Genomic DNA, 11,890 nt, shown 5'->3' with positions numbered 1-11,890 from the left:
CTGGGAGCCGGAGTCAGAATTTGCGCACAAGATTCGGGGGAGAAGAAACAAAACAACGCAGCAAAACCAAAACCCTATCAGCGAAGTATCTTGCAATTATTAAAATGCACCAATGCCGTGGTACTTATAATCGCTTTTTTTTTGGGGTTAACAATCGAGTTGAAGAAATGCACAGCAGGTCGGACGTTAACCTTTCATTTCTTACGCATTTCCAGGAGTTTTAACTTCCTCAATACCTCACTCTGTGCCCAATATCAACTCAAACGTTTCTAACTGCAAAACCAGAATTCGGGGCAGGAAGGGCTCTGAAAGCTGATTCGGTTCCAATATTGCCATTGAAGATTTCTGATTTGACTCTGATTCTATATTTTCAGCCCTCGTTCCGTTTCAGCATCAGTTTGTACCGACGGAGGGGCGGGACTTCATGTTAGTCGAACCCGAGTTGGACCTTTCTCCGGATTGACAGATCTCACATCCAATGGTCGATGGAAAGAGAGCACGTGGGGGGAGGGTTGTGATCGCGCCAATCAGCGAGGCTGGGGGGAGGTCTCAGGTGAAAGGCGCGGGTTCCAGAAACGGTGAGTGAGCGAGCGAGCGAGCGAGCAAGCATCGCGGGGTCGGGGTGGCGGTTTGCACCTGGGTTTCACCTAGAGCCGCCCGGCGGCTGCTCAGGGAGGGAGGACCGGTGCCGCTTCTCTTGAGTGCATGAGGTGAGGATGGAGCTGAAAAACCGCGGGTCGTTCGGGTTTGCGCTAGTGAAGTCAGTGGATGAACCCTGACGGGTGGGCGGGTTGCTTGTTTGTTAGGTAAGGGCCCTCTATGGAGAAGAGCCTCTTTCCTGTAACAACAACAAGCTGCATTTATATAGCCTAGTGAAACGTCCCTGGGCGCCTCACGGGAGAGATTTTTCAAACAAAATTTCGGTCATGACTTTATATTGCTTCCCAAATCCTTGCTGATCTTTTTCATACCTCCATGTTTGAATCTCTCTGATCAGTTTTTCATCCCTGTCACAGCGCTGCAAAAGCCTTAATCAAAATCACAGATTATATCCCGGGGAAAGGTCGTTCCTGGCCTGCTAAATATTTCCAGCATTTTTTCTTTTTACCACAAATTACATCATTTGGAGTGTATCCCATTGTTACTCCTTGGCCTCCTTGACTGCTTTGCTGGTTTTTGACATGGTTGATCACACCATCCTTCTTCAATGCCCTTCTCTTGTTTCTTGTTGTCCACTCTGTGCAATTATCCTTGCTTGGTTACATTAGCTAAAAATAGCCAAAGCATCTCCAACAATGGCTTCTCTTCTAATTCTGCAGTTATTACTTCTAGTGTCCCCTCCAGCCCCCTCTTCCTCATCTGCATGCTGTCCCTTGGCCTCATCATGAGCTTAGCATCATCTAACGCCAACAATATCTACTCCTCTCCATCATCTCTTGACCCCTCGTCTTTGTTAACATGCTGCTTGTCTGCTGTTCAGTCTTGGATGAGCTATAATTTATATAACCATATATCTATATAGCTATTACCACCGTTGTAATCATGTCTTCAGCTGTCCAGGCCACATGCTCTGAAATTCCTCCACCTCCACTCCCTTGTTCCCCTCCCCCTACTCATTAAAACTCAGATCTTTTTGGTCACCTCTTTAACATTTCCCTTAGGTCAATGTCCATTTATGTAACACTCTGAAGGACCTTGGTGTGCTTTTCTAAACTAAAGATGCTATATAAATTCAAGTTGCTGTATATAGTGTACCTGGTAGGCAAATGTGCTTGTGTGTGTCCATATAAGTGAACTCAGTAAACTTGTGCGCTTGTGTTTAATCACAGTATGTCCTGTAAAGGGGAGAGGTGGGGATGTTGTATGTATGTGTGTATAACATTATTTATCTAGTAGGTTTATGTATTATATTTGATATTTGAGCAGTGAAGTAAATGGAGCAACACTGATGAATTAACAAATAAAGCAATGGGCTCATCAAGCAAATTAGTAGGGCAGTGACATTAATTAATGCATACGGTGCATAGACTCAAGCTTTTCAATAGAAGAAATTGCACTCAATATTAACTCTGTTGCTCTCGCTACAGATGTTGCCAGACCTGCTGAACTTTTCCAGCATTTTCTGCTTTTATTTCAAACCTCCAGTATCTGCAGTATTTTGCTTTTATTATTATGCCTCTATATCCGGTGCTGAGGTCAGTGCCGGGTGGTCCATCTGGTTTTGTTATTTTAGATGTCCCTATAACAGTTTTGATACAACAGAGTGGCTTGCTAGGTAATTTCAGATGGCATTTAAGGGTCAACCACATTGTTGTGGGTCTGGAGTCCCATGTAGGCCTCGCTGGTAATGATGGCAGATTTCTTTCCCTGAAGGACATTAGTGAACCAGATCTATTTTTACAACAATCAGGTGTTTTATGATCACCATTATTGACATTAGCTTTTCATTCTAAATGAATTGAATGTAAATTCCACCAGTTGCTGCTGTGCGGTTTAAACTCTTGTTTCCAGAGTAATAGTCTAGGCCCCTGAGTTACTAGCCCAGTAACATATTTTCTTTCATGGGATGTGGGCAAAGCTGGTTAGGCCAGCATTTATTGTCAATCCCTAATCACCCTTGAGAAGGCGGTGGTGAGTTTCTTGAACTGTTGAAGCCTATGTGGTGTAGGTACACCCACAGTGCTGTTAGGGAGCATTCCAAGATTTTGACCCAGCAACAGTGATGGAATGGCGATATAGTTCCAAGTCAGGATGGTGTATGGCTTGGAGGGGGTGATGTTCCTGTGCATCTGCTAAGCTTGTCCTTCTAGGTGGTAGAGGTCATGGGTTTAGAAGGGGCTGTCGAAGGAGCCTTGGTAAGTTGCTGCAGTGCATGTATAGATGGTACACGCAGCTGCCACCGTGGTGGAGGGAGTGGATGTTGCAGGTGGTGGGTGGGGTACCAATCGAATGGGCTGCTTTGTCCTGGATGGTGTTGAGCTTCTTGAGCGTTTTTGGAGCTGCAGTCATCCAGGCAAGTGGAGAGTATTCCATCACACTACTGACTACACGTCTCGTAGATGGTGGACAGGCTTTGGGGAGTCAGGAGGTGAGTTACTCGCTGCAGAGTTTAAAGTCTCTGACCTGTTCTTGTAGCCATAGTATTTGTGTGGCTAGTCCAGTTCAGTTTCTGGTTAATAGTAGCCCCAGGGTGTTAGTGGGGGATTCAGCGATGATAATACCATTGAATTTCAAGGGGAGACATTACCACTATGCTGCTGTACCCAGTAACCAGATTGATGCTGCTATAACAGTGTATCTTAGAATGAAAGGGTCGTTTTAAGATCATGAACTTAGCTGCTATCTTGGGACATCGATGGTTCATATGAAAGAAAATGCCAAGTAGCCAGTCAAGATTTATTAATTTATGCAGGGATTAATGAGTAACAAAGTGTGTAGATAGGATACAGCACACACTAGATTTAAGGTGTCTCGTGACAATGAATCATGTAGTGGATAGAATACAGTTGTGTCCTCATTACTTCATGTATTCCCTGCCTGCTTTTTTTTTAATGTAATGCCGTATTTAGTTTTGTTCAATTTCTTTTCTGTCTTCGAGGAAAAAATGCCTGCAGTTACTCCAAGAAAGAGGAAGCATAGCTCTCCAAAAGATGATTGGTAAGTTGTGACTTTTCACAGTTTATGAAATTGAATATAGGATAATTCATTCCTAAAACTACATGGTTTTGGAGGTATCTTTGCTCCAGGGTGAATGAAAATATTTTTTGTCTTTCACAAACAACCATAACCTATTCTATCAATATTACATATTCAAAACAAAGACTAAAAAAAATCCTTAAACCATTATTCTAATTTAATGGGAACTGATCACACATGGTGTTTTAATTCTCTGTTAAATGTTCCAAATATGTTTTTGGCGACCCTAGAGAGTTCATAATGTTGTCTTTTTTTAAACGCAACCTATTAGAAAAAGAAGCCAGTTGTTTTTATCCATTGTTAAGTGGACTATAACTTTTCAATTGTACACAGTTTAAAATTATGAGTTGGGATTTCTCAAGGATACATATGATGGAAATGTGAAAGTCTTTTATTTTGAACTTTGTTAATTTGTTACACCTCAGTTTTATTACTGTGCCAAGTTGGTGCTGAAAATTATGCATGTGCACAAGACACTGAATTCGCACTGAAGTGAAGCTTCAATATAAATATTGATTTTGTATGATTTAACCATCACTAAGTCATTTTTTTGTTTTCAACAGCCAGGATTATACCCCCATCAATGCAGCAATATCAGAAACACCAACAAAGAAAAGAATCCTCAATTTTGATAGTGTTGCCTATTCATCAAAAATATCTTCCCCTGAATTAATTACTCCAGCAATGTTAAGACAGTCACAAAGAGTTTTTAATTCTGATAAAGAAAATCATGACAACTATGCTTTACAAAAGCAATCTGTTAATCATTGTCAAGGTGATTTACAGAAGAAAATCCCTGGGCTGTCTTACAACAGAAAGGGCGATCTACACAAACCTGCTGTACCTGCAACATCTTTCTATAGGAAGGGGGAGCAGTTATACCTCACACCTCTTGAGAGAAAATTGGTTGTTGCAAACAAGCTTTCCAAGTGTGACATTGTAGATGAACAACCAGAGATGAAAAGTGCAAAGTCTCAAACGAAGAAGCAAATTGAAGCAAAAGTAAAGCTGCCAATTGGCTCCAGTTCTAAAGCTTCATTGAATGCAAAGGAAACTCGAATAAAACAAAAAGTCAAATCTAATGGCCCTACAGGACCGACCCATCAGAACCAAAACGCATATTACGGATCTGTAACCAGGACACTTCTTTTCGCTTCAAAAGTGAATGGTCTAAAGGTGCAGCAAAAGCCTCGAATCCAATTAGGTGCAGCTTTCTTTTCCACAGGCAGAAAATCCCAGTTGTTGCTCAACCAGAAATTACCAAACCCCAGTGCCAAATCATTTTCATCTGATTGTAGTGTCCAGCATAAGCATAGCAAAAGCAACGCGAAAGATAATGTCAAGAAAACTAACAAGGAAGCTCTTCAAGTAGTTAATAACAGTAATGGGATAAGAAAGAGCACTTATGAAATGAGAACTGAACCAGAAGTGGGAAGAAAAGCTGAAAAATATGCACACCTGCCTGCCAACATGGTCAAATTTTTGCTAACAAGAGAGTTGAAAGTGGTAGTTCAAAGAATTGGAGTGGCACAATTTAAGCATCCAGTATCAATAACCAGGGAGAAGCCATTGCAACAGGGAGATTTGACAACAAAAGTAAGATAAAGAACTTTGATTATATCTTTTGTAACTTTTTGCCTGTTCCATCAATGTTTAAGTTCTTAAATGTGCTTCTTGGGTTATTCAATGAGTACCCCAGCCTAATTACTGAATACTTTTTTTTTGTAGGGCTCCTATTTGAAGATGTAGATCCAGAAGCTTTTTGTCTTCATGGGCCATGTTGTTGTGCACCATAGAACCCTGGGGATGTAGAATCATAGAATAGTTGCAGCACAAAAGGCGGGAATTTGCCCATTGTGTCAATGCTGGCTTTCTGCAAGAGCAATTCAACTAGGCCCATTGCCCTTTCCCTGCGGCCCTGCAATTTCTTTTGAGGTGCTTATCCTATTCCCTTTTGAAAGCCATTGTTAAATCTGCCTCCGCCACACACACTCAGGTTGTTCATTCCAGATGCTAACCACTCGCAGTGTAAAAAAAAGTTTTCCTTCATGTCTCCTTTGGTTCTTTTGCCAGTTGCCTTAAATGAGTGTTCTCTGGTTCTTGATCATTCTGCCAATGGGAATTATGGCCCGCGCCTCTGGAAGTTCCACTTTCCTTTTGTCAGCATTCTTGAATGTACCCCATTCGGTCCTAGTGACTTATCAACTTTAAGTACAGCCAGCCTTTGTAGTACCTCCTGTTTATCACTTGTTAGCCCATTCTAGTATCTCAGCAACCTCCTTTTTCACTATGACATTAGCAGCATCTTCATCCTTGGTAGCATCTTACTGTTTCTTGCTCTAGTGCTGGATCTGTGTCTCCCATTCTTTTGTGAATCTTTTTTATCCTTTCTAATGTTGCACCTGATTTCTATTTCCCTGCTAAGTTAGTTTAAACTCTCCCCAACAGCACTAGATAGCCCTGTGGACATTGGTCCTTGCTCTGTCCAACCCATCCAACCTGTAGTGGTCCCACCTCCCTGAGAACTAGTCCCAATTTCCCAGGAATCCCTCCCTCCTGCACCATTTCTCCTGCCATGCATTCATTTGCCCTCTCCTGTTTTTATACTCCCTAGCGTGTGGCACTGGGAGCAATTTGGAGATTATTATCTTTGAGGTCCAGCATACCTCATTCCTCTTTCTACCAATGTTATTGGTATTGACACAGACCATGATCTCTGGCTGTTCATCCTTGCCCCCTCAGTGTGCTCGGTGGCAACCATGACCCCGGCAACTGGGAGGCAACACAGCATCCTGGAATTACATCTGTAGTCATAGGATCACATGTTAGCCTAACTATATTATCCCCTCTCACTATTGCTTTCCTAATCTTGAGTATTGCTGATAAGAGACGTGCTGTGGAAGCTTTTTATCTTGCACTCATCAGGCCAGATGCAAGACTGCCAAACTTTAAAGGGGACAGCAATTTATACTGCTTGAGAAAAGGGATGCTAATTGGTGCATTTACCATGGCAACATCTCGATCAATCAGAGCTGATTTGCCAACCAATTAGCTCCTCTTTTTTCCTGCAATATAAATTGTTGTTCCCTTTGAAATTTGGCATTCTTGTGTCTGTCCTGATGAGTGCAAGACAAAAAGCTTTGACAGCACGCATCTCTTGGTAGTATTCAGGTTCTGTACTACCAAGCGACTGTTTCCCAACCTCCTTCCTGCCCTGAAACCCAGGATTTGAGCTCTTCCAACTGAGACTTCCTGCGTGTGTGGTTGCCGGTTCCCATGTGGAGCAGGATGTGCATCGAAAGGGACTATGGTACCCCATCATTTATTGGACCAGTAACTAACTTTATCAGAAATAGTACATATATAAGGTTTAAATCCATTATGACGCCCCCACCCTTATAGACCCATAACTTTAAAAAATAAATTAAAGTTCATTTTTGAATAGCCAAAAGAATTGCACAGCAAGATTTCAAGTTTTAAGACTTTTATTGTAATGCACAATCTAAAGGCAACATTGACCAAACGCTATCTTAGGAGACAACTTATAGTCTAAACTACACAAATGATCCCCATTTAACATTTAAAGTGACTGAAAATCTCCCTCTATGGTTATACGTTACTCTGTCCTTTAATTAGACACTTAATTTTCCATGAAGCAAACTGATTCATAGCTTTTTTCTTTTCCAATGTCTAATCTCCAAACTGACTTTCATGGCGTGGATTACCCTGGAGATTCGCTATATGCTTCAGAAATTGTGGACACATCAATATCCAGTGGGGAATCTTTAAAAGCTTCAGTTTTGATTCATAAACTGATCTTTGGCTCAATCACTTGAGAAGTGGCAATTTTAGTTGAGGGTCCTATCCCTAGAATGGAAAATGGGATCCAAACACTTGAAAGGAAAGGCTGAAAACTTAAATAGTAAATAATAGAATGGGAAGAAATGGGAAGCAGAAAAATACATTCAAACTTATTTAAACTTTTAAGTGTTTTAGTCTCACAGGATTTGTCACTAATAAATATTTCTGATATCAGAGTGCCTTCCTTGCTAATAGTTAGTGTTTAAATTAACAGCAAATAATGCAGTCCGGAGAGCCCAGTAAAGCTGCTGGTTGTCTAAAGGTTTGGGGTGGCAGGTTGTTTTGTCTTTCTCACTGATGCATCTTAGGATTTTTTTTGTATTAAAAGGTGCTATATAAATTCAGTTATTGTTGATACAATGCATTTAATTAGCATTTGCAACTTGCAAGAGACCAGAACAATAGTGAATTAACTTCACTAACAAATGCCAATTATAATGGTTGATTTTATATATTTATCTGTATTGGCAGTGGTAATGGGGTAAGCAACATTTCAATTCAAAATGTTCATTCCAAATTAATCTGACTTTACAAAGGGCCCTGAAGAAGGCTCTGCCAAAAGAACTGTTTCAGTTACACCATGTTCTAGTTTTATATTGCCTTGCTATGTTGTTTTCTGCTTTATCTATCAGCACCCAAGCTAAAGAACTAATTATCAAGCGCTTAAACTAATTTATGAAGATGTGATGGTACTTTTTTTTGCCGCAAATATCAAATTTGCAAAGAATTGATGTTTCATTCTGATATAACATGCTCGTCACACTGCCCTCCTGTGTGATCATATAAAATCTCATTGCACTATTTAGAAGTGTTTTGGACTATTGATTTCTCAACCAACATCATTAAAACAGATTAATTATCATGTTTGGGGAACCTTGCTGTGCGTACACTCGCTACCTTGTTAAGTCCTGCTCATTTTGTCACCATATCATCCTAAGAATAATATTAGACTGTCTGTCACAGCCTAGCATCCCTTCATTTGTGCCGATTGTCCTAGCAGACTAATAAAATGTGTGGTGCATTTGGCTGATGTATTGAAGCAGGTAAATAGTCAAACAAGCTGCTTGTTTAGTTTATTGACTAGCTGATGTGATATGATTTCCCATCAAGATAGAGTGTCATGAATAATGAAGTTATGATGTTGAATAACTTTTCTTAATTGTCATTTTCCAAAGACTTTAAATTAATTATAGTTGAATTGTGAAAAATACAACAAATTTTATATTTTTACATGTAAACCATATATTGTTGCTTTGAAGTTTTTTTTTTAACCTACAATTGACAATTATGTGTTGGCTGTTCATTGTTACAGTGGTTTGACCAGTTTCATGATTCAGAGTCCAAAAAGGAAAAACAAATTTTGAATGTTGAGGTAAGCTGTAATATAATGTTGAAATCAAGCTTGAACTGATGAAAAAGCTGCCTCTTGGACTGTGAGGATTCTATGTGAAATGAGTGCACATCATTGACTACTTTTGTACGAAATTCACAAATTTGGATTAAAACCTAGAAAGGCTGGAAATACTCAGCAGGCCTGGAGTATCTGTGGAGAGAGAAACAGTTCATGTTTCAGGTTTATGACCTTTCATCAGAACTGGAAAAAAAATTTCAAGCATTTTCTATTTCTAATTTCAGATTTCCAGTATCCACAGCATTTTGCTTTGTGTGTGTCTCATTTGGATGACTGTTTCTAAATAGTAATTCTGCTTGTCTGATATCCGGTACAGAATGAACAGAAATTTCCTCCAATGAAACATTAAGAACGCAAAATTGTTTGTCTTTGGTCCTCGTTACAAACTCTTGCCTCGCACAGACATTTTCCATCTCCTTGGCAATTATCTGAGGCTGAACCAGACTGTTTGCATCCTTGGCATCATACTTGACCCTAAGACGAGCTTCTTGTCACACACCCGTGCCATCATTAAGACTACCTGTTTCCCCCTCTGTAACATCACCAGACTTTTCCCTGCCTTGGCTCATCTGCTGACACACTCATCCATGCTTTAGTTACCTCTTGAGTGTTGAGTGCAACTCCAACAAAACTAAGCTTGACACCATCCAGGATAAAGCAGCCCATTTGATTGGCATGCCATCCACAAACACGTTCACTCCCATCACCATCAACGCATAGTAGCTGCAGTGTGTACCATCTACAAGACGCACTGCAGCAACTCACCAAGGCTCTTCGGACAGCAAAAACCCATGACCTCTACCACCTAGAAGAACAAAGGCAGCAGGTACGTGGGAACACCACCACTTGCAAGTTCCCCTCCAAGCTATGCACCATCCTAACTTGGAGATATATAGCCGTTCCTTCACTCTTGCTCGGTCTAAATCTTGGAACTCTCTTCCTAACAGCACTCTGGGTATACCTACACCACATGGACTGCAGAGGTTCAAGAAAGCAGTTCACCACCACCTTCTCAAGGACAATTGGAGATGGGCAATAAATTCTGACCTAGTCTACATCCTGTGAAGAGTAAATGAAAAAAATCTCTTGGCTAGCCTCTCATGTTCTACACTCTAAACTTGAGGTCATCCAAAATTCTGCTGCCAATACCCTAACTCTAAGTCCTGCTCACCCATCACTCCTGTGCCCGATAACCTACATTGGCTTCTGGTTAATCCTTATTTCAAATTCCTTCTGTGGCCTCACCTGTCTTTATCTCTGATGTTGCCTTCAGCTCCCAACCCTATAGTTTATCTGCGCTCCTCTAATTCCAGCTCCTTGAACATCCCCAATATTTATCGCTCTGCCATTGGTGGTTGTGCCTTCAGCTGCCACGGCTTTAAGCTCTGGAAAGCCATTCATAAACCTCTGACTTTCTATCTCTTTAAGACACTCCTTAAAGCCTACCTCTGACCAAGCTCTGCCTTAATATCTCTTTATGTGGTATAGTGTCACACTTTTGTTTTATAATGCTTTAGTGAAGTGCCTTTCTTGTGGTGCAGTGGCAGTATCCATCCCCTGAGCCAGAAGCTCCAGGTTCTAGTCCCACTCTGGAACTTGATGGCCATGGAAGGTGCATTCATAACATGGCCAAACAGGTTGATTACCAACCTGTAAATCCTTCCAATATGTCTGTGGCAAGTGTTAAGAGCTGGAGAGTCTCCTGATCAGCCAGAACCTGCAGAAGTAACGGCAAACTGTTGCAGTACCTTGCTGAGCATAACCATGGGCCAACAGATGGAAGTCTATGGTTGCCAACGCCCTCTTAGTACATGGTACCAAGAGAGAGAGAGCCTTTAGACATTTTAATTATATTGAAAATACTGTATAAACAAAAGTGGAGGAGAAAGATATGTCAGTGCAGTGCTTTTGATTGACAGGTATTAAAATATATTGTTGGAGCAGCATATGGATATTTACTGTGCACCTGGCCTTATGTCTGACCTCTGAATTCTTGATACCATCACTGGGTGGCAAGCTGATGTGATTAACCTTATTGACATTAATTCCCTTCCACGTCACCCTCTCAAAAACGTTACCTTTTGTCTATTTCAGCCTCCCTAATTTAAAAGCGGACTGCTATGCATTGCCAACAATAATTAAGTATTTTTCAGGAAAAAACACTACCATTCTGGGATGTTTTATTGCCACATTAGGCCTTTGATAGGGAATGGCCTTACATTGTCATTAGCTGAAGTTTAGTAAGTAGGTCTTGGAAGAAGAGCTTCTTAAATTGCATCCCTTGTACAATCTGGGACCTTCAGAACATCTAGGAAGCTTTGGCTTTCTCATATCAAGTATAAGTGAATGTGGAACTGATCTGTGCCTCTATCAAGAGGTGTGGCATTTGTGACAGTTTGCTTCACTTTCACTAACAAAGTTATCGCTTTACCATGATTTCTCTTTTTTTTAAAAAAATCTTAACTTTTTCACATTAAAGGGCATTTTCTATTGTGCTGTTTTTGTGCTTTAATATTTGAGTTGGATTTTAGCCAGTATCTGTTTTTAGATTAAACTGAACTCCATGAAAGTTTTGTTTTTGTGAAAGGAATTATAAATGGTTGTAATACATTCCTTATTAATACTTGAGTGAAGAAAATTGCATCTTTCACATTCTGAAGATATTCTGATTCCTTTCATAGATGATCTACTTGATAGCATCGATTTTGGACCTTTAAACATTTAGTTTTGAATTCATTTACTTTTAAAAAGATAACTATTGCTTTATCATATTGCATTTTGTCTTTCAACTTAAGAGCTTTAATACTCATGAAACTGGTTTGGGATTTGAAGATGGGAGCACCTCTGAAGGAAATAATGACAAAAATGAAGGTAATCAATTCCGTCATGACTAGAGCTCAATATGGAATGACAACTTATAGT

The 11,890-nt window shown here is 40.4% G+C and overlaps 1 protein-coding gene across 3 annotated transcripts in view; it reads left to right on the top strand.

Annotated features, from left to right (window-relative positions):
* The first annotated feature begins 6 nt into the window (after nucleotides 1–6).
* esco2 (establishment of sister chromatid cohesion N-acetyltransferase 2) overlaps nucleotides 7–11,890 on the top strand; it is a 43,801-nt gene continuing 31,917 nt past the window's right edge. Inside the window, exons 1-5 of one of the 3 annotated variants that reach the window (XM_078542245.1) lie at nucleotides 7–120; nucleotides 3,599–3,657; nucleotides 4,260–5,292; nucleotides 8,870–8,929; nucleotides 11,764–11,839. In XM_078542245.1, the coding sequence (XP_078398371.1) occupies nucleotides 3,605–3,657; nucleotides 4,260–5,292; nucleotides 8,870–8,929; nucleotides 11,764–11,839 (1,222 nt within the window). In that variant the 5' untranslated portion in view covers nucleotides 7–120; nucleotides 3,599–3,604. Of the gene's footprint in view, nucleotides 121–578; nucleotides 711–3,598; nucleotides 3,658–4,259; nucleotides 5,293–8,869; nucleotides 8,930–11,763; nucleotides 11,840–11,890 lie in introns of those variants that run through there. The other 2 variants (XM_078542243.1, XM_078542244.1) reach the window with 2 other exon arrangements.

Source organism: Cetorhinus maximus, chromosome 5 (assembly GCF_964194155.1).
Source record: "Cetorhinus maximus chromosome 5, sCetMax3.hap1.1, whole genome shotgun sequence".
Taxonomy (NCBI): domain Eukaryota; kingdom Metazoa; phylum Chordata; class Chondrichthyes; order Lamniformes; family Cetorhinidae; genus Cetorhinus; species Cetorhinus maximus.
This window is presented reverse-complemented; position numbering and strand designations above follow the sequence as displayed.